At 62.6% G+C, this 27,989-nt stretch overlaps 1 protein-coding gene across 3 annotated transcripts; it reads right to left on the bottom strand.

Moving 5' to 3' along the window:
- Positions 1–265: 265 nt before the first annotated feature.
- Positions 266–27,386, bottom strand: TEAD3 (TEA domain transcription factor 3). 3 transcript variants are annotated; one of them, XM_037410795.1, is made up of 14 exons: positions 27,252–27,386; positions 14,806–15,059; positions 11,735–11,799; positions 9,831–9,893; positions 9,637–9,699; positions 7,098–7,109; positions 6,635–6,772; positions 6,358–6,401; positions 6,182–6,243; positions 5,671–5,804; positions 5,379–5,552; positions 5,048–5,188; positions 4,660–4,812; positions 2,723–3,043 (listed from the first exon to the last, which is right to left on the bottom strand). In XM_037410795.1, the coding sequence occupies exons 2-14, from the start codon at positions 14,939–14,941 to the stop codon at positions 2,930–2,932; spliced, it is 1,299 nt and encodes a 432-aa protein (XP_037266692.1). In that variant the 5' UTR covers positions 14,942–15,059; positions 27,252–27,386; the 3' UTR covers positions 2,723–2,929. The 3 variants fall into 3 exon arrangements, with proteins under 3 accessions (XP_037266691.1, XP_037266692.1, XP_037266693.1); XM_037410794.1 differs by lacking the exon at positions 27,252–27,386 and having other exon boundaries at positions 266–3,043; positions 14,806–14,941; XM_037410796.1 differs by lacking the exon at positions 9,637–9,699.
- Between the last annotated feature and the right edge of the window lie 603 nt (positions 27,387–27,989).

Below are 27,989 nucleotides of genomic sequence, written 5' to 3'. Positions count from 1 at the left end.
CCCCCTGAAATACGTGTCCCTGAAGCCAGCGATACCGCGGGGACACATTTGCCACGGGGTGAGCTAAGCCACCCGTCACCTTTCCCAAGCAAATCCATCACCGGTGGCACAAACCACAGCAAAGCACCACGGGACGTGGCATCCAAACGCCTGGCGCTGGGGAAACATCACCCCGCCAAGGGGTTTTGCGGGCCATAGTCACCCTCATAGTCCTGGCTGTCAAAGAAAACCACAGGAAATCAAAAAGTATGAACTTCAGAACCACTTGAGCCAACCCATGAACAAATAATTTTAATGTTTTTTTGGTTGTTTTTTTTTCAGCAGACCGTAGTTTTCTCGGAGCTCCACAGTCTCCTCTCTTTGAAGTTGGACAGATACAGTAAACACAACAAATATATGATACAACCCATCACAGCTGGATTAAAAAAAAATACACAAAAAATATAATACATAAAAAAATGGATTTTTAACATTGTGGACTGACACAGCTCTAAAAATGGTGATTGTAACCCTGGTAAGCTTTACAAAGTCTTTAAAAAAATAAAACAGTACTTCATGTGAAATTCATAAATACACTGGAGGAGAATGGAGGGGTTGGGGGGGGGTGGGGTTGAGAAAGTGTCTCTGGGATCGTGGCTAAACCCCGGCCAGGGCTGTGGGGGCACCAGGCAGTGTGTGCGCGGGGTGCGGGTGGGCGCCCCGGGGGCTGGATGCAGGAGGGATGCAGGGAGGGATGCTGGAGGCACAAACCGGTCCAGTTAACAAAGAGCGTCGTCCCCCGGCAGGGCCGGGAGCAGGGCACGCCTGTGTTTTATGGCAGGGAAGTTTGGAGTTTTCATTCCCAGAGTTTTCAATCAGTGAGTGAAATGGAAGAAAGCAAAAGAACCATGGAACAACAACAAAAAAACCCCATGCTACATATGAGAAGTCAGCCGGGTAGCCCCGGCACAGCCCTGGGATGGGATGCTGGCGCCTTTCCCTGGTTTTTTCCCTCTTTCCCCCCTGCTCCAGCTGCCCCTGCTCGCTGCCTCCACCCAGCACCCAGTCCCTGCCCAGGCACAGGGATGGGTGGCTTCTCCCAGCAGCAAGAGGTTGAAGTCCCCACACCTCGTGGGACACGTGCCACCGTGACGGCAGCCAAGGCCCTTTCCTGAGCTCTGGGGCTGTTCCTGCTCTGCACCAGGCAGCATTGATCCCAAACCCCCGCCTTGCCCCCCTGTCCCAGGCTCCAGCACCCCTCAAACCACCCCTGCCCTCCCCTGGCACCCTGCCTCTGCTACCCTGCTAGCACGAGAAACCTGGCCAGTGCTGCCCATCTCAGGCTCCCCGTCACCCTGCCAGCCCCCTGCCACCCTGCTCCGTGCCACCGCTGCAACACCAGACCTCTGTCCCTCTGCGTCCCTCCTGCACCCTGGGGATGCTCTCCCCTTGCAGCCGCAGCCTGGGCATGCTGCCTTGGCTCGTTTTGGGCTGCAGCCACAAAAATATCTCCAGGCAGACCCAGTTCCCCGTCCTGGCGTCCCTCCTGTCCTCTGTCCCCTCTCTGTCCTCCCTGTCCCAAACTCTGCCCACTCACAGCCTGGCCCTGCATTGCACAAGGTGCTTCTCCCTGCATGAGCCGCCTCTCCAGCTGCTTCCCGCGGGATGCAGGTGAGCTGTTTGGAGCGGCTGCAGGGAGCAGCTAAAACCAGAACAGGCAACACAGAAAAAAGGCAAAAAAGGTGAGGGGAAAAAAAAAAAAAAAAAAGATGGCAAATGTACATATGCAAAGTAAATCAGGCAAATCTGCCCTCACTGCTCTCTCCTCATTCCTCCTCAGCAAGCGAGCACAGGGGGCGGGGGGGTGCGTTTAGCCTGGGCTAAACCCCCCCAAGTGCAATCCCTGAAAGCACCCGCACAGCTCAGGGATCCCACTGCCACGTACAAACCAGCCTCTGGTCTGCAGCCATTCCAGAGGTGGAGACATCCCCAAGACTTCCCTACACAAGCCAGCTCCCCGTGCCCGGCTTTTCCTGCACGGCTCCGACCCCGCAAACTCAGCTGCATCCCCTCCTCCAGTCACCAGCATGGGTGGGTGGCAGGGGAGCCGGTCCTGGACACGGCAGAGGGTCCTAATCCTGATTACAAGCATGGTGTCTCTTTAAAAGGTATTAAAAAGCACTTTAATTTAAAAAAAAAAAAAAAGGAAAAAATAAAATGAGCCATAAAAAAACGGTTTGCATCGTCGATGCCCTCCCACCTTCAGCACTGCCAGCTCCCAGTGCCCCAGCTGGGCACAGAGACCGAGCATCCCGGGTGCTGGTCCCTGGGGAGGCAGCAGCATCCCCCTCCACCGCCCTGCCCTGCCCTGCTCCTACCTGCCACCACCTCGGCACGTCCGTCCCCATGTCCCCGCTGCCACCCGGGCTCTGCCAGGCAGCACCGACGCCGCGGCCACTGCCATGCCCACCGGTTTCGGATCAGACCTGGCGTGACGCCACGGCCTCCAGCCTGTCCGTGCTCGCTCTTCTCTGCTCAGCGCCGGGACCGCTCCTGAGCCGGGCAGGGGGCAAAAGGAGGGGTCGTCCTCCGCTCCGACATCCCGCTGCTGGCAGTGGCACAGCAGGCTCCCGGCCTTCATCGGCGACGCCGAGGGCCGGTCTCTCCCCATCCAGCGCCGGACGCAGGTTTCCTTTCTCCCTACGCTTCCTTTCCCATTCTTCTTTTTTTTTTTTTTATTTATTTATTTAAAAAAAAAAAAAAAGAAACTGTTCCTAAGTAGAAAACATCTGCGATCACAAGTCAGTCTTTTTTGGCTATTGGTTTCCTTCCTCCTCCTCCTCCTCTCTTCAAATGACTTCTCATGAGGCAACGGGCACGGGCGGCTCTTCTGCACGGCCCTCTCCCTCCCCTGCGCACCCCTCGTGCCCCTGCCCGTCCCCGAGGGCCCCTAGTCCTTGACCAACTTGTACACATGGTGCTGGGCGCCGTGCTCGCTGGTGGAGACCTCAAAAACGAAGGCTATGCAGAGCAAGGTTTCCTGGGTATCCCTGTTCGTAACAACCTGCGGCAGAGCAGAGAGCGTGTTAGGAGGGGGCTGCACCCATGGGGAGATGCTGTTACACAGGGGGTTGCACGAGCTCAGGCACAGGCACTTCCATTGCACCACCAAAAATTTGCGACGCAGTTTTGGAGGGGTAGCATGGGCTTGGGCACAGCCACTTTAATCCCACTATTAGAAACTTGCTACCCATCATTTGGGAGATTTGCAAGGGCTCAGGCACAGGCAGTTTAATTGCACCACCAAAAATATGCTGCCCGATTTTTGAGAGGTAGCATGGGCTTGGGCACAGGCACTTTAATTGCACCATGAAAAATTTGCTGCCCATTATTTGGGAGACTTGCAAAAGCTCGGGCACAGGCACTTTAACTGCACCACCAAAAATTTATTACCCAGTTTCAGAGGGGTTGCATGGGCTCAGGCACAGCCAATTTAATCGTACCACCAGAAATTTGTTACCCATTATCTGGGAGACTTGCATGGGCTCAGGCACAGGCACTTTCATTGCACCACCAAAAATTTGCTACCCAGTTTTTGAGGGTTAGCATAGGCTCGGGCACAGCCACTTTAATTGCACCATTACAAATTTGCTATCTCTTACTGGGGGGTTGCACAGGCTCAGGCACAGGCACTTTCATTGCACCATCAAAAATTTGCTGCCCATTATCTGGGGGTTGCATGGGTAGAGGCACAGCCAATTTAATTGCACCACAAAAATTTGGTACCTGTTATCTGGGGGAGTTGGACAGGCTCATGCACTGACACTTTATTTGCACCATCAACATTTGCTCCCTATAATTCAGGGGGCTGCACAGGCTCTGGCACAGGCGCTTTAATTGCACCATGAAAAATTTGCTACCCAATTTTGGAGGGGTAGCACAGGCTTGGGCGCAGCCACTTTAATTGCACCATTATAAATTTGCTACCCATCATTTGGGAGACTCGCAAGGGCTCAGGCACAAGCAGTTTAACTGCTCCACCAAAAATATGCTGCCCAATTTTGGAGGGCTGCATGGGCTCAGGCACAGTCGATTTAATTGTACCACCAGCCATTATCTGGGAGATTTGCAAGGGCTCAGGCACAGGCACTTTCATTGCACCATCAAAAATTTGCTACCCAATTTTTGAGGGGTAGCATGGGCTCAGGCACAGCCACTTTAATTGCATCATTAAAAAATTGTTACCCATTATTTGGGAGACTCGCAAGGGCTCGGGCACAGGCACTTTAACTGCATCACCAAAAATTCATTACCCAGTTTTGGAGCGGTTGCATGGGCTCAGGCACAGCTAATTTAATTGTACCACCAGAAATTTGCTACCCAATTTTTGAGGGGTTGCATGCACTTGGGCACAGCCAATTTAGCTGTACCACCAAAAATTTGCTCCCCATTATCTGAGAGACTTGCGGGGGGTCAGGCACAGGCACTTTCATTGCACCATCAAAAATTTGCTACCCAGTTTTTGGGGGGGTTGCACCACGGGGTCTGGCACAGCCAGTGTATTTGCACTGCCAAGGCTGGGTGCTCGGGGCTGGGCAGCACACAGCAGGGATGGTGAGGTGGATGCAAGTGTGGGCTCCGTGCTCCGGGTGGGAAATGCTCCCTGGAAAAGGAGGATACCTGCAGGATGGTGAAATTCTCCAGGACGCTGTTCATCATGTACTTCTCTGGGAGGTGCTTGAGTTTGTGGATGAAGTTGATCATGTACTCGCACATGGGAGACCGGTGGATGCGGTAGACGAACCGGCCGTTCTCCAGCCGCGCGTACTCCGTCTGCGGGGAAGAGCCGGGGTGAGCAGCCACCCCCTGGGAGCCGAAACACAGCGGGGGACACGGGCATGGGTGGGTGGCAGCCAACTGGGACAGGGCGGAGATGACCTCTCCGCTCCACCCAGGGACAGGCATGCACCCATGTGTCCTACACCCAGCCCTGGGGCCTTCTCCATCCCAGGACCCGCCGTGGACCCGATTCCCACCTCTTCCCCGTGCAGCAGGACTCAGGACTCACCTCCACCTTCTCCACGACCTGCTTCCCAAAGGAGCACACCTTGGTGGAGACCGTGATGGTCATGTTCTCTGCACTGCTGTACTGGCTGCTGACACCATAGAAAGTCCCCGGCCCATCCTGGATCGTGCTGTTTAGATCCGCCTGGAGAGATGAGAGTGGAGAGAAGGTCCCATTAGGTGCCATCACACCCAGCTCTCCATGGGGACAGGGCACACCAGCTTACAGAGCTGCCCAGGATGCTCCCACTCTGCCAGAAGGGTGCCCAACCTGCAACGAGCCCGTGGCTGGAGGACAACCCCCCCCCTCCATCCTCGTCCTCCCAGCATCGTACCCAAAATTTGACGAGGAAGAAGGAGTTCTGGGGCCCACGCTCATAGAGCTCCTTGAGGCCACCTTTCTTCTCAGGGAACTTGTCATAGATCTGGCGGATGTCCACGGCCTCCAGCAGCGGATCGCTGTACGAGGGGTTCGTCTGGCCGATGTGCACGAAGAGGTGTTTGCTGTACTGTAAGGGACGGGGCGGGGAAAGGAAAAACCAGAGGTCAGATGGAAGCGAGATGCCACCAAGCGCAGTGATGGGCACCATCCCACCCGGCTGGTGGGGACACAGAGGGGACCGTTACCGTTTCAGCATCCCGTGGCACCTCCATGAAGGCGGAGTACTCGAGGAGCCGGAGCTTGGCAGAGGCGATGGTGCGGTCCTGCCAGACGGGCACGGCCGAGGCGGCTGGTGGGAGCGGAGCCAAGGGCTCATAACCTGGGAAGGGGGAGCATGGGGAGGGGGAGGGGGCAACCATGAGCTGGGACCAGGACCGGGACAGCAATGCTGTCCTTAACCACATCCCCCCCGCCCTGTATCTCCCAGCAACGGGGGTTTTCCCACAGGGTGGCCAAAACATGGGATGTGCCGGTCCTCTCCTGGGTGGAAAGGGACTGGGGAGGGGGGGACACAGCTGGGAGCAGCAGGGTCCTGCTCACCAGGGGGCTTTTTGTCAGGCTTAAAGCCAGGTTTTTCCCCCTGCAAGGCTGGGGAGGGGACCACAGGTGGGTGGCACTGTGGGTGGGAGGGTTGGACCGGGACAGGGGACATAGAACCTAGCAGGGGTCCTGCACAGGGGCAAGGACAGCACTTACTGGCTAGTGATGGAGGCATGGGTGGCTGGATGGGGTAAGCTGGTTGTGCAAACGGTTTAATGCTGGAAAGCAAAGAGCATCATTAAGTTAACGAAGCCCAGGTCACCCCAGCCCCTTGCCAAGGGCGAGGGGGGGGTCCTGCCCAGCACCAGGCAGTGGAGGGGTTTTGTACTCACTCCTGAGAGGGTCCAGGCTGTCCTGGGATAGGCCCACTCCAAAACTGCGGGAAGAGCACAAGGAAGAGTCAGGCAGCTTCTGACACCCCCCCCAAATTCCCCTCCACACCTGCTGCAAACTGCCCCCAAAGCCCCCCCCTGCACTGCCACCAGGGCTGAGGGTGGCCATCAAATGTCACCCCCCACCCCCGTCCCCTGTGCAGCTCATACACGGGGATCCCTGTGTCCCCCCCACCTCAGGGTGTCTCTGTATGGGGGGGTGCGGGGCTGTCCTCACCCTGGGGGCAGCAGAGAAGACGGCCTGAGGAAGAGGAGGGGGGGGGCTGAGCTTGTTCTGCAGGACGCTGGCTGACACGATCTGCGCGGAGGACATGGAAGCCATGCTCTGCAGAGCCTTATCCTTCGAGACCTGGTCCTGCGGGGGGCACAGGAGGAAGACGGGGGTTACCGGGGCAGACTGAGACACACACACACACCCCCCAATCTGAGTGTGCCTGGCAGGTTTTGCAAAGCTTGGAGCCGGTCGTGCAGACTGGCCGAGGGACCAGGGCAGGTGGATGCCCCCCCCCCCCTAAATTCACCCACGTTAATTAAGGCTTGAAGCTTCCAAGTGTCCCCTGGGCAAGAGCTGCCAAGTCTGGAAGGTGTCCCCACTCCCCCTGCAAGGGTTTGGCCCCTTTGTGGGAGGGGACAAAAAGCAACGGAGAACAAAAGGCATCACAAACTCGAGCTCAACTTACCAAGTTCATGGCCTGTCCGCAAAAGAAAAAAAAAAGATAAAGGTTAGAGCATGGTGGGAGCCTGCAGGCACTGTGTGCACCCCCTGAGCTGTGCATCCCCCACCCCAGCTCATCACCGCAGTCTGATTTGGGAAGCAAACCCCTCGACCCAGCTGGTCACCAGGGGATGCATACGGTGGGCAACGATGCCCAGCCTTAATCCCACCGGGAACGGGGTGCCGAAGACCCTCACTATTTCAGAGGGCTGCTGTGGCGAACCAGGCTCCACCGTTGTTGGCTCTTAAATATCCTTTACAGCTTTTCATACCACTTACAACCTCCTCAGCAGCTCCCAGCTCTGGCACGGAGAGGAAGAGCTGCCCAGCTCCTGCCCTGCCCGGCAAAGGGCACCGGCACCCGGCTGCCCCGGGACGCCAGCACCAATTCCACCGCAGGCACCGCAAGGAGGACCCTGGGCACAACCCCGCTACGCCTGTGGGCATTTATATAGCAGACCAATCCTTTTTATCTTTTTCCTTTTTTGCTCTGGAGGTCGCAGCACCACTGGACAGGGGCGGAGGGCACCGAGGTCTTGCCCAGGGGACAGGGCTGCTCCTCCAGCCGCATCGCAAGGACACGCGCGTGCCGGTCCCATCGCCCACCCTCTGTTTTCCCTCCGAACCCTCCTCAGGGATCAATGGCTCCATTTATTTTTCACCTGGAGCAGGGCAGGAGTGCGGGCATGCAGCCACACGCCGGGTAGCACTAAGACGCACGTGACTGCAACTTAAAGATATATAGGTATTGCTCACGGGAGGGACTCTCCGTTCAGCAGGACAAGTGCTTTGCCCCCAGGTATGGCTGGCAAGGGATGTTTCGCATCCACAGTGTATTTTTATGATTTTTTTTTAATTTTTATTTATTTATATATTGCTCAGGGGGATCTCTGCCCTGCCTGTACCCTGCCAGATCCCTGCAGGCAGCGAAGCCAGGGATGGAGAGCGCAGCCACGGATGCCGGTCTCCATTGCCCCAGCCCATGAGGTCACTCCTGCCTCCAGCTCCCCCATGCCCTGTGCTGTGCAGCAAGGAAAGCCTATTTTATTCTGTTTTATTCTATTTTATAGGCTTCTGCTGTTGCTGCCCCCTGTCCCCAACTGCCCCTCGGGGTGGGGTCAGGTTTAAGACAGACAAGCCCAGAGGAGCCTCCCAGGACTGGCTCTGGCTGCCTTCTCCTGCCATCTCCCAACTGACCCCCCTGGTCAGGGGGACCCTTCCTGGCACCCTGCTCCTGCTGAAGGGCTTTGGAGGGCATGGCTTGGGCGGCTCCCGGGCAGCGTTAAAGCTTCGGGGACCAGAATGCCAGCATCAGCTCTGACAGTGCCCCCCCCCCCGCCAGCCTCAGTGCTGGAGACTTGGGGACAGTGCCCGGGACAGGGAGCTGGCGATGCTTTTGGGACCCTGAGGTGGTGGCAAGGGGCTGAAAGGTTTTCTAAGCTCCCCCACCCTCGGGAAGGCAGCAGGTTCCCCCCAGATCCTGCCCAAGGAGATGCCCTCCGGTGTGACGATGCAGGGAGCAACCCTGGAGCATCCCAGGCTATGCAGCCCAGCCTGGAGCTGGCTGTCCCCACTGGGTGGCTGTGCAGTGGGGACCCCTCTGTCCCCAACCTTGCACCGTGTGGGTCCAACCCGAGCAGGGCTCGGTCCTTCGGTGATGCCACCAGTCCTGCCCATGCCCATCCCCCCCCATCATCACGCTCCCCATCACCGCCACGAAGCTCGGTGGGAACGGTTACGGAAGGGTTAGTCGGGCTCCATGAGGAGGAAGGAAGGAAAGAAAAGCCAACCAGAGAAGAGAGGATGATCCAGTTTTTCCTCGCTCGGCTCCCTTGGCCCCTGGGACCACGGGCTGCCCCAGGACCGCTGTGCTCCCTCCCCAGCACCACGGCCCCATCCGGACCTGCTGCCACCCGCATCCCCCAGGTGCCACCTGGGCCATACTCAGACCCTGGTGCATCACAAGCCACCGGGCTGGCAGCCTGCAGGGACCCCCGGGACCCCCCGCTTCTGCCCAGATCCTGCTGGCACCCGCTGTGAGCAGGGCCAGGTCCCCGCTGGGGCTGGGGGAGGGTTTTTGCACCCCTTGCTTGAACCCCACTTTGCCTCGCTGGCTGCTCAGGGGGGTCTTTCCCCTCCTGGGAAAACCTCTGATGACCCAAAAGAGGGGGAAGCCCTTGTGCATCACCCGAGGAGGGTTTAAACCCCCATTTTCCCATGGCGGAGCCCTTGCCTGGGTGAAAGGAGGGGATCTGGCACCCAAAGTCACCCTCCTGGGGGAGAGGGAAGGGGTCTGCCACCCCATCCTTTGCACTTTTCTCTGGGTATCCTGCAACGATGCTTCTACAAACCTTCCAGTCCCAGGAGCCAAGGGAGGGGGAAGAAAAAAAACCACCAAAAAGGAGAGGTAACGAAGGAAAGCAAGCGGCACATGGCAGAGCCGAGCGCGTTAGTTGTCAGCAGGCGGGGGGGCCAGGCGGGGCGGTGGGGGGGGACACGCGTACCTTCAGCTTGGACTGAATCTCCCGAGATTTCCGTCGGGCAAGAACCTGCAAGTGGCTAGAGACCTGCAGAGAGAGAGCAGAAGGAGAGGGGGAACAGCAGAGCCGTCAACCAGAGGAAAGGAGAAGGAAGGAGAGGGGCTGCCCATGCTCACAGAGACACCGCCGCGGACACCTGGGCAAGGGCGCCAACGTACCTTGATGCCAACCTGGTACTCCCGCACCTTCTTCCGAGCTAGAACCTGTATGTGGCTGGACACCTAGCGCCCGCCACGCCGTTCGGAAAGGAAAATACAGACAGTGTGAAGATATGTTCCCCCGGCAAGGTGGGATGCTCTTCCCGGGGAAGGGAGCGGGGAGACCGGGGGGAGCGCGCGGGGCTTGATGCTCCTGGAGATGCTGAGGGTCCTGCGCCTGCCGCGAGCTGAAGGGAGGAAAATTGGGGGGAGGGGTACTCGGTGCTGTGCTGATGGACGCTGGTTTGTGCCCCCCCCCCCGGGTGGGGTGAAGCTCCTCAGAGTGAAGCTGCCGCAGTTGGAGCATCCACGTTTACCATCTCTCTGGGCTTCCCGGCCGGACAGCCCCCCCGGCCCCTGCGAGCGCAATGGGGTGCTGCCTGCACCCAGCGCCCAACACCTGGCCCGGCTCATTTGGGGTGCCCCTGGGTGGGCTGCAGGGGGGCTGCCAGGAGGGACAGGCTCATTCCCCCTGCACTCCTGCTGAGTTTGCAGGTGGGGAAGGTGAGAAGAGGGTCGCGGGGGGTGGGGGTGGTTTGTGTGTCCAGACACCTGTAAGAGCAGGATCCAAAGAAACGGGGCAGGAAAGGCGCAGCGTGGATGGGGTGCCTGCCCTGAGCCCCGGGCAGGGTGGGGGGCACCAGGGCTGATTTTGGCAAGATTTTTCTCCCACCAGCACCAGGCGGTCCAAGAAGGGACACCAGGCTGTCCATGACATGACCACGCAGAGGGGACAATGCCACATGCGCTCTCTGCTGTGACTTCCCCAAGTGCCCCCAGAGCATCGCTTTCGCCCAGTGCTGCATCCTTCCCCCTGCAGAGGTTGGAGCGGGGGGGGGGGTCCTGTTAAGGCTTTAAGCTGCTCAACACTGGTCTGAACACAAGGATGGTGGCTGGACACTGGTCTCTCTCCCTCCAGCACCAGTTCTGGAGGGATGTCCCTCCCAGTGCCTGGGGACCAGCACCCTGCCCTGGTGGGGACTCGTGGCAGGGGACAGTCCCAATGTAAGTGTCCCCATGCCCCAAACACATCCATCCCCCCACGGGGGGAGACGCACCCTGGCTCTGCCGGACAGGCAGCACGGCTGCTGGTTGGGGACAAAGATGGAAGGAAGAGGCCACCAGACACGTGACACATGGACATGTCCCACTGAGGGCCACAGCACCCCACTGGTGGGGTCTCTGGCACGAGGGTGCAGCGAGGGCTTGCAGCCGGGATGGATGCGACCCTGCCTACACGCTGTGAGGCGAAGGACCACCGCGTGCCCCCTGCCCTGCCAGCATCCTGCCCGCACGCTGCCTGCCCAGCACCAGGGCAGCGAGGCTGGGGCAAGGGCTCTGCCGTAGCTCCGGGCCCCCCAGGACCAGCACCACCACACAGCCCGTCCCCTGGCCAGGATGGGGGTGCCTTGCTCTCAGGCCGGGGGCTTTGGGGGTGCCCTCACCGTGGTGCCTGGCACAAGTGCCATAAAGTCTGGCAAGGGGCAGAAGTGGGACCGGTCTCCGGATCCGGGTGGAGCAGGGAAGAGATGCACCAGACGCACACACTGCTCGGCTGGAGATTCCAAGGGCTCCTGTCACCCGCGGGGTGACCCCAGCCAGGCGGGGGGGCTGGGAGCTGCCTGCCCCGGCCCCCCAAATTTCAGGGCATCCCCAGATGGGGCTGGGACAGACCAGCCCGAGGGTGTTTGTGCTCGCAGACGAAGCTCCACGCAGAGGATGAGGGTCCTGCTGGCAGCAACGGTGGCTCCAGGAGAGGACACAGAGGATGGGCAACTCAGCCAGACACCCACTCCCCCCCGGGGCTTACCTGGCACCCCCCTCCCGACCCCCCCTCCAGAGACAAAGCAGAGCGATGCCCTCACCTGCTTCCTCGTCCGTGTCTTCCCCGTCCGCAGCTTGATGTACCGGGCTATCAGTTCATTACGACCTGCCGGCAGAGCCAGGGGGTCAGCCCCGGGGTAGCGGGGGGGCATCAGCCCCCAAAGGCACCTCTGCCCCCCTGTCCTGCCCAGCCCAGCCCAGCCTGATGATGCTGGTCCTTAATGAGGCCGGTCCTTAATGAGGGAGGCACTGCCAGGAGATGGCGCTGCCATGACAACTGTCCAGCCCAAGGGGACAGCGGGGTGGCCCAAGGGGACATCAGGGTGGCCACCCCCCTACCAGGCCAGTGAGACCCACCTGGTGGCCCCCACCCCACCGGGTTTGCCAGCCCCTAGATGCAGGGGGCTCAGAGTGGGGATGCCAGCCACCGGAGACCCCCACCACAGCAGGGTCCCCAAACACAGGCAACCACGGACACCCCCCAAAAGCCATCCCTAGGGCAGCCACCCACCCGGCTCCATGCAGCCCTTCCCACGAGGGTCCTGGGGTGTCCCCCTGGCACCCCACTTCCCGTTTGCGAGCCATGCTGGCCTTTCCACCACTATTTCCTAACGTCCTGGGTCTAATTCGAAGCAGAAGTTGCTTTTGCGCCACATTTTAGAGGCCAGCTGTGGCCAATCTATGTTCAAACGTCAGAGCAGCTGGGAGCTTTCTTCTCCCAGCCCCGGCCCCGGCCCCCCCGCCGCCGCGCCCCCCGCGCACGGGGGCGGCCAGGCACGCCAGATTTATTTTAATGGACCAGATGGTCGCGGTTGGAACTTGTCGAAATGCCCTTGGAGAGGGTTTCGGCTTTAAAAAAAAAAAAAAAAAATCTCTTAAAAAAAAAATAATACACCCCCCACCCCCCCCACACTCTTCTACCCCAACCAGCCCCCTCCCAGCCCCAGAGCAACTGGGCCCTCCTGGAGGGGGGGACACATGGGGACAGACAGGGCCAGGTGCTGTGCTGGGATGGCTGTGGGGTGTCCGTGCTGGGCAGGAGCTGGTGGGTGGGTGGGGGTCCTGGAAATGAGGGTGCCCCCTGCACGGCCAGCGTGGCACCCCCAAGCCACCCCACAGCCCTGAGCACAGCTCCCATCCTGCCCGCCACTCCCAGCCTCGTTAGTGCCTAATTAGGGCCAGGTCCCCAAGGGTGCCCTTTAGGGCCAGGTGAGCTGATGCCTGCAGCAGGGTGCTGCCAAGGGCTGTGGGCACCCTGGTGCTGAGCCCCAGTTTGGGGGTGCACCTTCACTGAGCACCGCAGCATCCCCCTTCGCACACCCCGCTCCCGAGTCGCATCCTCTCCTTCCCCATAGCCAGCCCCTGGGAAAGAAATCTGGGAAAGAAAAGTGGGTGCCTTCGTGCACCCCAGCGGGGCAATCAACCCAGTGCCCAGCACCCAGCGCCAAGCGTCTCCTGCACCCATCCTGCCTCGCATGACGTCCCAGCCACCACCCTGGGCTGCGCCCTCGCACCCTGTGCCCGCGCACCCTGTCCCTGTCCCCCGTGATTCACCCAGGCCCGTGCCATTCCCTCCGAGAGGGCACGTCCTCCTCCAAATTACCACATTCCCCAAATTCCTCTCCCCTGACACCACCACGTGAACCAGTTGGACAGGCTGGGTTAAAAATAACCCGGCGGGCAGCGAGTGAGAGCAGCGGGGGGCCAGCGTGCCCAGCCTGGCCCCCCAGCTCCCACCTGCTCCGCCACCCCCGCACCGCTGGCATCAGTGGGGCACAGGCTGCCGTGACCATGGGCACCCCAAGGGACCCCCCCAAAAAAGGGGGAGTGGTGGAGAGCAGTGGCACTGGCACACCTTTGTGTCGGATGCCAGCATCGCCTGTGCCACTGGTGGCCCTGGGGGTCCCAGTAAGCTCAGCACCACCAGCTGGGGGTCCTGGGGGTCTCGGTGAGGAAGGGGGGGGGATGGGGGGGGAGATGAAAGGCAGCCGGCGGGGGCTGCTGCCTCTTTAAGCAGCTGCCAGATGTCTCCGAAAGGCTGGAAAAACCGGTCAGGGCTCGGCGTGCTGCACAGGGCCAGGCTCCCGGCGGCACTTCAGCTATTCCCGGAGAAATCCAAAAAATGCACCCGCTTGGGAAGCCCTGTGCTCCCCCCAGCCCCGACGCCCTGCGCTGGGGGCCCGGGGAGCTGGCATGGGGACGGGGACAGTGGCACCCAAAGCCCCATCCCCTCTGCCCACCGGCAGCGGGTGAGCCATCGCCGGTGACAGCAGCATCCCGGGCGGACGGGTGTATTTTGGAGGCTGGGGATGAAGGCGCCGGCCCTGGTGCCTTCATCACCGCAGGGTGACAGTAACATGGCAACCTGTCCCCGGCTCTCAGGTCACTAGCCCTAGGGGTGACATGATGGGAGGTGATGGGGAGGATGGACCAGCCCGCCCCCAAGCAGGCATGGGGACACCATGGCACCTTCCGCTGCTCTTTGGTGGCACCACGCACCCTGCGCCAGTATCAACCCCTGCCTCCATCACCCATCCTCATCCTCTTCCCGTTGCAGAGCCACCAAGACGGGTGTTTTATGCCACCGGAAACTGGGCTGAGACCCCCTCCCCCAAACTCATTGCACCAGTGGGGCCCGCCAGCCCCACTGCTGCCAACAAAGTCACCCACAGCTGAGCAGGGTGCTGGTGGTGGCCGGGGGCGGGTGGGTGGCCCTCGTCACCGGGTGCTGCCCGCCACCAGGTCCGGTTGGGGGAGGTTTGGGGAGCGATGCGGAGGCGCATGGGAGCGGGAGGGTTGGCGCTGGCCCCGCAGCCCTGCGCCCGCTCCCTGCCTGCACCCGCTCCCTGCCCGCACCCGCTCCCTGCCTGACGGCTTCACCAAACCAGTCGGTCCGGCAGGGCCGAGAGAGGGAGGGGAGGGAGCGGGAGGGAGAGCCAGCGCAGAGGGAGGGGACGTGGGTCACTGCCACCTCCCCGGTCCAGCTCCGGGATGCACCGGGGGAAGCTGCTTTTGGGGTTGGGGGGGTGCTCGAAGGCGATGCCCCGGTGTGGGTTTGGGGCAGGAGGTTTTGCTTCACCCCCAGCCGCTCCGTCCTGTCCCCACCACTCACCGTACATCTTGCCCTCATCCGAGAGGATGATTTTCCGCCGGCCGCAGGGGGGGTAGATCGCCAACGCCTCCTGGAAGCTCTGCTCGATGTCCGGACTCCACACGCCCTCGGCATCATTGTCCAGACTCTTGTCCATGCCGTCCTGGCCATCTTCCCGCCCCTCCCCGGGGCTGCCGCTGGCGTTCCAGCTGTTGGACGCTATGGTGCTGGCTGCTCTGGGCTCCGACCCTGAGCCCCCACGGACACGCGACAACCTGCTGGGACACAGGGGACACCCATCAGCCCCTGAGACCCCTTGCTGGTGGTATGGGGCTGCAGTGACAGCACGGCCCCAGGTCTGTCCCCAGTGCTGGCCCTGTCCCCACTCACAGCCAGGGCTGGGAGCAGCATCCCGGTGTGGGGCATCAGAGGCACACACAGGCTTTCCTGGGGCGCAGAGCCATGATTTCCACGAGTACCCCCAAATCCAAGCCACGAGCAACCATCCAGGGTCCCCCCAAATAAAGGTTGGGAAGGAAACAGCCCAGATACCGCATTATCCGTACGAGGAGCTCGGGCACTCAGCACCCATGGGTGACACCCCGGGACGGGGCGGCAGCAGCCCCGCAGCCTGCGAGCCCTGACCCCGCACCAGCACCCACTGCCACCCCACCGCCTCCTTGGGCAAGCCGTGCCCAAAATCACCCCCAGCCCCAAAAATTCTGGCAAAGACAGAGTTGGGATTTGAAGGGAGATGCTGGGCGGCTCCAAGCCAGACCCCGCTAATGGAAACCAGGCGGCCAGAACCCTCCGGCAGCCCTACCCCTGGCACCGGCAGAGGCCCCCCACCCCGAGGATGCTCAGCCGGGGCGCTGGGTGCTCCCCAAGTGGCGGGTGATGCCGGGGAGCCTTCAACACTCCTCCTCCTCCTCCTTTTGCCCGGCTCCCGGCGCAGTGTTTTGCAATAACATGTTTGGCGGCAGCTGCCGGCGGTGGGAGCGGAGAGGTGTCTCCTGCGCTGCTGCGCTTCCCGGACGGCTGGGAGTGTACAAAGGTCTTCGGCGCAGACATCTCCTTTTAAAGGAACTGCAAGCAGCCCCGCTGGCTCAAGCGTGCTGCGAGGCCTTCTTTTTTTTTTTTTTTTTTCCTTTTATAAAAAAAGAAACTTCTCCCCCCCCCGCCCCACTCTCCCCATCTCTCTCCCTCGCCGTGACGTGATGTCAGCCCCTCCGGTCCCCGCCACCCGCCCCTGCCCGCTGTCCCCCCCGCTTGCTGCTCCCCCTCTTGCCGAGCGCTGTGGCCAAATAAGGAGAACTGGATTGTAGGATCGAGCCGGCCGGCCAAGAGCGGGATGGCGGCGGCGGTGCTGGACAGGCCTGTGGCACCCCGAGTCCCGTGGCACGCCGAGTCCCACGCCATCCCGAGCCCCACAGCACCCCGAGCCCCTGCACCCTGACTCCTGCGACACCCCGAGCCCCATGGCACCCCGGGCCCCTGCACCCTGACTCCTGTGACACCCCGAGCCCCACGGCACCCCAAGCCCCTGCACCCTGACTCCTGCAACACCCTGAGCCCCACGGCACCCCAAGCCCCTGCACCCTGACTCCTGCGACACCCCGAGCCCCACGGCACCCCGAGCCCCTGCACCCTGACTCCTGCAACACCCCGAGCCCCACGGCACCCCGAGCCCCTGCACCCTGACTCCTGCAACACCCCGAGTCCCACGGCATGGCAGCTGTGCCTGCTGCTGGGGTGCTCCGTGGGGCAGCCCCCAGGAGGGAGATGTCATCCAAACCCAGCGGGGTGGTGGGGGTGGGAGGGTAGGGGGACACCGGGGCAAGGCACTGGGCAGGGATGGGGAGGGTGGCCACAGCGGGACCCCCCAACTGCCCCCCCCCCCAACAGCTCAGCTCTGTCCCAGTGTGGGGTGCAGCTGTCTCGGCCAGGCACTGAGCCCCAGCTGCCCCACAGCAGCCCAGGATCCCCAGACAGGGGGAAACCACAGACCCCCCAGCTGCCCCACAGCAGCCTGAGACCCCACAGTCCCCAGACCCCATGGTCCTACAGTGACACCTGAGCCCACAGTGGCCTGGAACCCCCCAGCAGCCCAAGACCCCCCCAGCTGCACCATGGCAGCTCAGGAGCCCCCAGCCTCAAGATCCCACCGTGGCCTGGGACCCCGCAGCCCTGCGCCAGGCTGGGAGTTGGCAGCATCCCGGGACCCCACGGGGCTGCCATCAGTCACCCCAAAAGCTGGTGCTGGGGGGTGGCTTTGCAGGGACCCACCAGAGCCCCTGCCCACCTTGACTGATGGGTGCTTTTGGGGCCAAGAGCGAAGCTATAGGGCCAAAGGCAAAGCTATAGGGCCAAAAGCAAATCTATAGGGGAAAGCAATCTATAGGGCTGGATTCACCACTGCAGGCAGGATCCTGGAACAAGCAGCGTGACCAGTGCCCTGGGTCACTGTCCCCACACTGGGCATCACGTGCACAGGCGGGGTGCCAGCTGCCCACACACCTTGCCTGTGGCACACATCCCCCCCTCCCCAGGAGCTCCCCAACACTCCCCCAGCACCCCCAGCCCCCTCCCACCCCACTGCCCCCCCAGCAGGGAAACCCCAGCCCAGCCTTTTCGGGGAAGCCGGGAGAAAAGGGAGGGTGATGCTGGGGCCACGGCCAAGGTGAGAGGAAGCAACAACTCCTCCTCCTCCTCCTCCTCCTCCTCCTCCATGGAACCTGCTTTTGGCCAGGCCGAGACACTGGATTTCCTGGAGGGAGGGTGCAAGGCACCGCGCTGACGCAAGGCATGGCCGAGCTCTGCGCTCCACCCAGCCCTTACAAAACACCAACAACAGGAGCAATTAGGAAACCGGCATGGCTGGACAGCCTGCGGAGGGACCGCTGGCCAGACCTGCTCTGGGCAGGGAGGGGACTGGACCTGCCAGAAAACATGTCACCAGCTCCTGCCTCCCAGCTGCTCCCCAGGGACCAGGGGGAGAAGCCCCCTCCCAGGGCACAGGCATCTCTGTGGACCACTGATGCGCAGTGGGGATGCTTGCCCCCGGGAGGAGGGATGCTCGCTGGTACCCGTGCTCACTCACCCACCCCTCTGCACCCTGCCTTTGTGGGGTGCCACACTCCAGCCCCAGGGTTTAGAGGGTGCTGGAGGAGGGCTGCACGCCCACGAGGTCCCCCTGCACGGGTGAGACGGGTGCCCGCAGCGGGCAGGGGAGGATGCTGCCGAGGCAGCCCTTATCTCCCTGCAAGGCCAAGGCTGTGCCAGGAGATGGGGACAGCATTCCCACGATGGGGACAATGGGGACAGCATTCCCACAGGCTCACAGAGCTCGGCTCCGGCACCTCGTGGTAGGGGATGCGAGGGAAACCCAGGGTTGGGAGAGCTGCTTGGGGCTGGAGAGCTTGGAAAAGCAACAAGAAGCTTCTCTACACCCTGGGAAAGCAACAAGGGTGGTTGCAAAGAGGGAGGGATGCTCAGGCGATGGGTGTTTTCTGGTGAGTCGGGGGAAGGAAATATTCTGGAGGCAGCGGCTGTGGTTGGAGCGGTGCAGTGGGCATCCTGCTGGGGCTGGGCGCGGGTGCTGAGGTCAGGAGCAGGGTGCTGTTGGGACCAGCACAACCAGCCACGATAGGGATCGGGTCGGGGGCATGCGGGATGGCACGAGGAAGAGCACTTGGGCCTGGGAGCATGGGGACATCGCTGCTCGGAGCCAGGGGCTGTGGGGCCTGTTGCCCCTGCAAAGCCCCCAGGTGCAGGACAGCACCCTGTCCCCATCCCTGTCCCATGCTCTTGAGCTGGGGGGAACGGTGTGTTCCTCTTCCCTTGCACGCTGAGCCCCACAAGCGTTGCCCCAACTCACGCCCCACCTCAGGCACAGCCCTGGCAGCCCCCACCCTGCCCCAAGCCTCTGCATCCCGGCTGCACTGGGCACCCAGCAAAGAACCGGGGGCTGCCCAAGCAACGGGGTGATGCCACCCAGCCCTACCTTGGCCAGTGTCACGGCACAGCGATAAACACCCCGTGACACACTCCTTGCTGGCCCCGGCCATCCCTGTCCTCCCGGCTGGTGCCAGTGCCAGCATCACCCCTCCTTGGGTGCAGCCCCCCAGCTGCCACTCTTTGCAAACTGGGGTGGTTATTGCCACAGCATCCCCCCGCAGTGCCGGGGATGCAGGGCATGGCCACCACCATCTGCTGCAGGAGGGGTCCTGCAGCACAGCATGGCCCCAGCTGACACCATCCAGCCCCAAGGTCCCCTCCTTACCTAGGGCTCCCCTGACCCACAGCGGAGCAGCACCAGGACCCCATGGGACGATCCCCTGCGATGCTGGGGACACTGGGTGGGCCAACAGACTCTGGTACGGGGGTCCAGCTGCATCCCAGCTCCATCCCGCCTTCCCATGCAGGGGGCCCAGGGCGATCCAGCCCTCCTCCCTCCACCCCTGCACCCAGACCCCACGGCGAAAGGATAAAAGTTCACCGGCAAGCCCGGGCAGGCGCGGCACAGCGCGGTGCTCAGCCTCGCACCGGCACAGGCAGAGCGCTGCCGCCTGCACCAGCCCCAGTGGGGGGACGTGTGAGGCCACCGTCACCCCCTTCCCATCACCGTGATCCCAGGGGTGAAGGGGGAAAGGAGCCCCCATCCTCTCTGGTGCTGAGCATGCAGCCCCCCGCCAGGGCTGGCTTGGGAGGGGGGCTGGGGAGTCCCACTGCGACGAGGTCCCTGGGGACAGCCCGCCTGTGGGGACGTGGAGAGGGGCTGCTCCGTCACACAACAGGTTCTGGATGATCCCATATAAGCAAATCCCAAAGGTGAGGCTCCCGGGCACCCCGGCTCCTCCCTGCGCCCCCCGGCACATCAGGGCTCAGCAAGAAGGTGGCTGGGGATCCACCAGCAGGCAGAGACCTTTGTTAACGTGCCCCTGTTGTGGGCAGGGGACATCAGTGTGCTCCTTGGCTCGGCAAGGGCAGCGCTGGCCGGTGGCAGTGTCCCTGCTGCCACCCCTGCCCATCCCATAATACGGCTGGGAACAGGCCGGGAGAAACACTGCTCACAGCACCGACACACCAGCTCCAGAGAGCCCTTCGAAGCAAACCCAAAAGCCTTGGGGGTCCCGGGGGACCCCAGTAAGACCCCGACATGCCACGCACAGAGCCCGGCCACCCTGGGCTGAGCCCAGCACGACCCTACCGCGCTTTTCTTGCCGTAGCCAAGCATTTTTCGCAGGAAGCCCATATCCCTGGCAGCTCGCCCAGGGACCCTTCAGGAATGCCCTACCCCATGCCCTGCCCCGATCCCACAAGGGGCACCATCCCGGTTGGCATGTGGCCGTCCCGGGGACGCCCAGCACCCATCGAAGCGAGCGGCAGCGGCTGAGCAAGACCCGGCTCGGCGGGGCGGGCGGTGGAAGGTTTGTTTACATCGCACTCCTCTTCCAAACAGCTCTGGGGCTGCGGTGAGGGATTCCCCGGCTTGCGAAGGGCGGTCGCCCTGCTCCCTCCCACCCAGGTTTGCACCTCCTTGACGGGAGGACCAGCCACCTTCTCCCCAAAGGGACCCCCGGCGTGAGTTGGGGACCCAGGCAGTGGCAGAGCCCCCCATGCGCCAGGCCGGCTCCCCACGAGACAGCCCGACTAATTTCCTCCCCTCTATCGCTTCCTGTCCCTTCCGGCTTGGCGGGCGGCTCAGGAAGCAATCGGAGCGGGGAAACCGCAGGAGGCCACGTGGCAGCATCCCACCAGGGTCCTCAGTGCTGCCAGGGCCGCCCTGGGCACGTGCCCCCCAGCTCCGGCCAGACCCCTGCAGCCAAAGGGTCCCTCAGCTCCCAGCGAAGCCCCGGGGACCAACAGGGATGCAGCCGATCCTCACTCAACAGCACGAGGGATGCTCAGACCCCTCATCCCGAAGAGCGGTGGGGGAACAAGGAGGAAACCAGAGTGATTGGCCCTGAAAACATCTGGGAAGGGATGAGGGAGGGGGTCAGGTGCCCCCCAGGGCACAGCCCTCCTAACGGCAGAACCACGGGCGCCCAAACCAACCCCTCTGTCAACTCTTCCTCCAGTCCCAGTAGGGTGGTGGAGCTGGGTTTCGGCTGCTGGAGGACCTGAGCTGGTTTTGCTCAAGCCTCCAGGCTCAGGACCTGAGGGCAGGGGACTGACGGACACCGTATCCCGGCTTCCCTCCCTGGCCCAATTACGGCCGCCCTGCCCAGCCAGGACGGGGCGTTTCACCCAGCAGCGCATAAATAGAAAGCTTTTGCAGCATTAATTGCTCTCTGCGTTATGAAACGAGCTGGATGGAAACAACAGGGTTGGTGTCGCCTGCCAGGGACAGGCCACAGCCACGGCCGTCCCGTGACACCCCCAGCGTCGGTGACCCGTGGCATGGCCAATGCCAGGCATGACACCCACTGGGGACCGTTGGATTCGCCTTGCTCCTGGGCCAAAATACACCCATCCCGGGATGTCTCCCAGCGAACATCCCCGGCAGACGAGCACGGGGCATCCGTGTCCCAAGTCCCCAGGGACTCCCCCAGCGCCGCTTGTCCCAAGGGTCTCTGGGGTCAGGGAAGCCCCAGGGCCAGGCAGCCCCGTGCCTGCAGTGGGACGGTGTCCCGGGTACCCTGCCAGCCCTCGGACCAGCTCCTGGGAGGAGAAATGCCTCCACGGAGGAGTTTTGGGTGCTGCTGACCCCATTTTATGCCATTGCGGCAGGGCTAGGGAAAAAAGTCTTCTGGGGAATTGCTGGCTGCCAGGCGAGGAGGAGGAGGAGGAGGAAGGCTGCAATGCATTTCACACCCGCCCCCGGCCGCCTCCACCCCTGCGAAACCCAACCCTGCCCGGGGAGCAGCTGCACCTGCTGCCCGCGCCGTGGCACCCGCCAGAGCCCAGCCAGCATCACCGCGCTCCCAGCTGAGCGACCGGGAGGAGAAACCCAGCAGGGCAGGGGGTCGTGAGAGCTGATCCCCCCCAAGCACCCAAGACAAGAGGCTGTGGGGGCCTGCCAGGTTTTGCCATCCCAGCTGAGACATGGAGATGCCCCAGCTGCCGGAGGCCGGGGCAAAACACGACACAGCAATGTCACCTGGCCACTGTCACCCCTGCGAGGAGGCACATTCCCCTGCCCTCCTGCGACGAGCTCGCAAAGCTCGGGGCAGCGCCAAACCAAGGTCCTGCGCTTAACGCAGGAGCTGCACTGGCAGGTGGGCACTGCCCCACGCAAACCGCACGGGTGATTTGTTCCCAGAAAGGGATATTTCGGTTTAGCAGCATTTTAATGTGTGACATCAGCCCTGACCGGCCCAGCGAGCAAACCCTTGTGCACACCAGGAGCGTGCCGGGTGCCCGCGGTGGAGCATCGCCTTCTCCAGCCCCTCTCGCCTGCGCCGAGAGCTGGAAACGGGCACAGCGACTCCTGCTCCCGCAGATTGAAAAATTGCTCTGGAATCCTCGGGGAGGAAAGTTGCTAAAAATACACGAAGGCAGTATTCTTGGTAAAAGAAGGAGCTCCAGCAAGAAGCATGGCCCAAGAGTGCCGGAGAGCCTGGCACGATGCGCTAGCCCCCTGCCTGGCACACTGGTACCCAAACAGCGGAGCCGGACCCCGACCCTCCGCTCCATGATGCTGCCTTGGCACTGAGCACAGCGGTCACCCCGTGCCACAGATGACCACAGGCACTGGTGAGGAGCATCAAGCGAGCACCCTGCCCAACTCATCCCCCAACATGTGGGCAAGAAGCCGGGCAGGGAAAAAAGCAGGCTCTTGCACCAGACCTTTGCTCCTGGACTGCCGAGCGCCCAGATCACCCCGCTAATAAAAACCCGACGCTCGCTTGGGCTGGGGGCTCGCGTGCCTGCGTGCGGGTGTGCTTTTTCCCAAACCCGAATTGCCTAAGCCAAAGAGGGGGGGAAAGGCAGGAGCTGGCTGCCTCTGGGGGAAGGGCGGGCGGCGAGGAGCTGGCATGGGAACGGCAGCCCATCCTCCACGCACTCCGCTCCGCGTCTGTAAACTTTGAACATCTTCCGGAGAGAAGTTAGTGGCTATTGTGAACAGCTGGATCTAATTTTACGAGGAGCGAGGAGGAGACAGTCGTGGGGAAATAATAAGGCTTGGCGCTCCCAGGCGAGGATCCCCGAGCCCGGCCAGCCCTCCTGCCTCCACCGCACCCCGCCGGGGGGGAGCGCCGGCAAGACGGCCACGGGGAAACTGAGGCACGGAGCAGAGCAGGGCTCAACCGCACGCTGGGTAATGCAAACCAGGAGTCCCAGCGTCCGGGGCATTGCTCCTCCGTGTGTCCCAGACCCATCACCGCTCCAGCAGCCGGGGCATCGGCAGTGGCACAGCTCTTCCCTGACGTGGAAAGCTGGGCTGCCACCGCGGGCCACCCTCCCAGGCCAGGGCAGCACCTTCAGACGCAGGGACCCCCAGCACGCTCCGTGCTCAGGGGCACCGTGGCGTGACACATCCCTCCAGCCGGCTGCTTCCCCCAAGGCTCTGCCCACCTCCTAAAATTAGCTCCAGCTCTGCCGTCCCATCCCTGGCCGCCCCCCCTGGCCGCCCCCCGCAGCCAGGGGAGCTCTGCCAACACACGCTCCGGGTCCCTACCGATCCCACCGGCGGCGAAGGGGAAGGGGATAAACCAGCCTCCTCCATCGCTCGCATCTCACCTGCCAGCCACAAGCCACAAGCGAGCAAGCTTTTCCCGGTGTTATTTCTTACAGGGTGAAGCGCAGCCCTGAAGCGGGCTGAAGTCACCTCCTGTGCCTCTGGCTAGTGAGGGCCGGCCGGCCGAGGGTGAGCTCCGGGTTGGCTTTGGCCAGCTGAGACCTGGCACATCTCGTGACACACCAGGGAAGGTGGCAGGGGTATGTGCTAGGGGGCACGGCGGGTTTCTGTACCGCTGCTGTCTCATGGCATGCAACGGAGGATGCTGGGGACACCGGAGCGTTGCATCCATTCACGACCAGGTGAGGGGACACGCTCCAGTGGGATTTGCACCACCAGGACAGGACGTGCTTTGCACAATTGGACACTCGTATTTCTCTGGACCCTCCACCTGCAGGATGCCATCAGTTGTGCCAATTTAGAGCCCTACGTGAATGCTGTCCCCACGGGGCCACCAGCTGCCACCCCTGGGGTTCATGGCCTGACACCTCCGAAGGGCTCAGACACGTGTGCTCACCACGAAGCCCTGCAACAGCACCCGGTGCTGGATGATCCCCTGCTCCCCACACACACCCAGGCAGGCGAGCGGCCATCCAGCACCGCCAGGAGCTTTTCCCAGGGCCCCTCGCTCCCATTTCACAGGCGGGGAAAACCGAAGCACCGGGAGTTGTAGCGGCATGTCCAGACCCGCAGCAGGATACGGCCGTGTGTTATCACAGGGGGAGGGGGGGCCCGATCCTGCCACATGCCCGCTGCAGGCTGGCACGGGGCACGGCCCCGCTGGCTCACCCCATCATTACCTTCCCTCCCTCCCTCCCTCCAAAAAAACATTTCATAAGCCACCACGTGACGGTGGCAATAGCGAACGCCCATGCGCTTCAGGTGCCTGCCCCAACCACAACACGCAGGTGCCTGGGCTCAGCCGCCGCGCCGCCCCGGCACGCTCCCAGCCTGGGCACTGACCCCAAATAACACCTCAGACACGCAGCTGAGACGCTCAGAGCGTGGCCTGGCCACCCAGCCAACCCCCCCGGGGATGGCAGCTCCCAAAATCAAATCTATTTGGTTATATCCCATCCACCAGCAGCGCCCAAGGTGGTGCAAACACCGTGGCAGCCCCACCAAGCCCCTTGCAATTGCTGTCAAGGATTTAATAAGAGAAGCTCCAAGAGATGGGCCAGTTTTTGGACAGCATCCATCCCGTCTGGCGATGGCCAGAGGGATCCCAGCCCCAGGAAGAGCGCCAGGATGGCTCTTGCCACGCAAATCCCAGCAGCACCCTTGGTTAGGGCTTTGCAGCTCGTCCTCCTCTTCCCCTCCATCCTTCACTCGCACAGACAGAAGAGCAACTAAGGCAGGAAAACCCATTTTCCCCCTGAAAACAACCTAAAATTGCCCATTTCCCCCCTTTCCAGCCGCTGTGTGCCCGCATCGCTCCCACCACCGACCTCACCTGCCACCGGCCTCGGCGCTCGCTGTGTGTTTGACAGGAGCTGCGCGGTTACTTACTTTTTAATACATTAATTATAGCTGATTACCACTGTCACCCCCACCTCCCCAGAGCCACGGCTTGTTCACGCACCACTGGGAAAAGGCTCCTTCCTTCGGCACAATGCTGGGGCCGCCGGGACTCACCTCCCGACCTGCTCGGTGGTGGCAAGATGGGGGTTAAATGGCAATTAAAAGGAGATGCTGTTCCTGGTATCATGATAAACAGTGACCATACGTCATGGGAAATGGATGCAAGTCCCTGTTACGGATGGACGTGGAGGCTGGAAGGGGGTTTGCTTTGCTGGGGGGGATGTTAGAGGTGGGATGGCTGGCGGAGGGTTCGTCTCTGTACCCCTTTGCCCCCCAAAATGCCACAGTTGAAGCATCCCCCTGCTCCCAGCCGAGCCCTGACACCGTAGTCACCCCGGTCGGGACGAGGGTCCTTGAGATACCTGGGTACCGCTTATACAAGGCAGCTGGAGCCCGCCGCCGAGCCCGCCGCTTTGGAAGGGTTATTTTTGTTAGAAAAGCCAGTGTGGTGCCAGCTGCCTGCCCGCCCCAGGGAGGGAGCTGGGTGCCCGAGGTCCCCTGGGGACGGGAACGTCCCCCGTGTCACCCGGCAGGGAGGGGGCGGCTGCTCACCCCACAGCCATCCACAGCCCCTTCCCATCGGAACACTGGCTCTGCAAACCCAACAGGGCCAAATCGTCTCCCAACGCAACACTCGTGCCCATCCTCTCCGGTGGGGCAGTGCCGGGAACGCTGCTCGGGCAGCGCTGCGGTGAGCGTCACCTGCCTCACAGCGGGGTCCCAGCCCCGCCACCCCTCACCCATTTCTCCCCCAACTTCACCGCTGGGTGACCTTGGCAAGCCCTGACCCTCCCATCCAGTTTGGGGACCCCCTTCCTCCCATCCCCAGGACCAGCCCGCCCCAATGACCCACCCCGAAAGCCGGGTGCGGTGAAGGGCTTTGGGGCTGTGGAGGTCCAACGGGTGCATGGGGAGGGGGGTCACCAACCTGGTACATCCCCGGTTCTCCACCCATCATCACAAGCACCCCAAAACTGGGTGGGGGGGTAGCAAGCCCTTGCTGGCAGGGCCCCCCAGGGTGGCCGGGCAGTGCCAAAGCCCTGACTCACGGCGTGCACGTACCCGCGCGGGGTAAAGCGATAGGAGGGGAGAGACGACGCTGGAGCCCAAAATACCCCGGCGTGCCTGACACCGGAGATTATCGCTTTGCCGGTGGGACGGGCGCCCGGCACGGCTCGCCCTGGCTCCCCACAAAGCACCAAAACACCCCAAAACTCTGCCTTCACCTTCGCCCCTGCCAAACCTCGAAGAGCAATGGGGCTGCGGGCTCCCTGCCGCCCTGTCGGGGGTCCCGGTACCATTTCCAGCTGGTTTCTCCCCAAAATATGTTTTTTTTTCCCAGCCGGCACAGGCCAAACGCATTGCATAGGGCCTGAGCGGTTTTGGGGGGGTGGCACTGGGAGGGCTTGGCCTTATTTTCCTTCCAAGGGGATTGTGGGGGGGGGGAAAAGACCCAACAACCCCAACCCCAAGGAGGGTGTAAAAATAAAATAATAATAATAATAAAGATGACACACTGCTGAAAATTATACATCTAATTGCTGCCTCGTTAGCAATGCGCCCCTATGACGAGGCACAAAGTGTTTAGCATACAGTCAGCGTATGGTCATCCCCTACATGCGTGTGACACACATGTAACGTGACACGCGTGTGGCCCCCACACACCCCCCCGGGACCCCCCCCGAGGGGCACTGGTTGGGCCAAGGGGCAGACGGGGCGGTTGATCCCTCACTATAACGCCCGGCGCCCCGCTCGCTCCCGACGTATGGGCTATAGGGTACACAAGGCCCCTTTGTAACCCTATAGCCTGCCGCGCACCCCGGGGATGGGAGGATGGGAGGGGGGCGGCGGTGGAGAGAGGGGGGGGGCGGGCAGCCCCGACGGGGCGGGAGCCTGGGGAGCCATTGCCGGGGGGATTGGGGACACCCTGGGGACACCTTGGGGACGGCTGGGCTGTGCCCCCCGCCACACGGGCTTACATACACCTTCCCCCCACGCGCGGCCGTCGGGGGGAGGCACTGGGGGCGCGGGGGGCAGCGAGGGCTGGGGCGACCCCGCCGTGTGTGTGTGTCCCCCCCCGGCGGGCTGGGTGCAGGCGGAGGGCTGCGGGCCGGGAGGGAGGAGGCGCCGCAGGAGGAGGAGGAGGAGGAGGAGGAGGAGGAGGAGGAAGGGGGGCCGGGGGTCTCCTCTCGGCGGGCCTTACCTGCTCCGTGCTCCGGAGGGGCTGGGCCGGGGGCGCCGGGGCCGGGCCGGGGGCCGGGCGGGGGGCGGCAGGAATGCGGGAGCGCGGCGGGTGCCGGGTCCGCGCACGGAGCCAGCGCAGCGACGGGAAAGTTTATGCGAGGGAGGAGCAGAAAGTTGGGAGTCAATCAGGAGGCGGCGGGGCCGGGCCGACCCTCCGCCCTCCCCCCCGGCCTTCCTCCCGCCCTCCTCCCGCCTTCCCCCCTCCTTCCTCCCAGCCGACCCTCCCCCCGGCCGCCCCCCCCCCGCCCCGGCGCCCCCGACGGGGCGGCGGGGCTTCCCCTCCGCCGGGGGGGCTGCGGGGAGGGGGCAGCGCTGCAGCCCGGCCCGGGCTCTGGCAGCGCCCTCTGGGAGCCTTCCTCATCCTCCTCCTCCTCCTGCGGCCCGCAGCGCCGAGCCGGGGTAGGAGGGTGCTGCTGGCCCGTCCCACCGCCGGGCAGCCGGGGTCCCCCGTGTGTGCCTTCAGCCCCCTCTGCCGCCCCCTGCACGCCTTCAGCCCCCCGCCCCATCCTCAGCCCTCTGCGCTCACCTTCATCCCCTTCCACGCACCTTCACCGTCCTCTGCACAGCCTTGTGCCCTGCCCAACAGTTTCACCCCCCTCCTCATCCCATCTTCACACCCTCATGCTCCTCCAAGCCCCTTCAATCCCCTCCTGGCCCCCATCCTCACACCCTCATTCCCTTCCAAACACCTTCATCC

The sequence above is a fragment of the Falco rusticolus genome, chromosome 17, assembly GCF_015220075.1.
Source record: "Falco rusticolus isolate bFalRus1 chromosome 17, bFalRus1.pri, whole genome shotgun sequence".
Lineage (NCBI taxonomy): Eukaryota > Metazoa > Chordata > Aves > Falconiformes > Falconidae > Falco > Falco rusticolus.
The sequence above is the reverse complement of the archived record's forward strand: the minus strand, read 5'-3'. Positions and strand labels throughout refer to the sequence as shown.

Coding starts and splice junctions, on each gene's coding strand:
- TEAD3 (XM_037410795.1), bottom strand. CDS start 14,941: ATGGACAAGAGTCTGGACAATGATGCCGAGGGCGTGTGGAGTCCGGAC. Junction 4,813..5,047: donor AGGTCGTGGAGAAGGTGGAG/GTGAGTCCTGAG, acceptor TCTTCCCCGCAG/ACGGAGTACGCGCGGCTGGA. Junction 3,044..4,659: donor AGAATTTCACCATCCTGCAG/GTATCCTCCTTT, acceptor GCTCTGCCGCAG/GTTGTTACGAACAGGGATAC.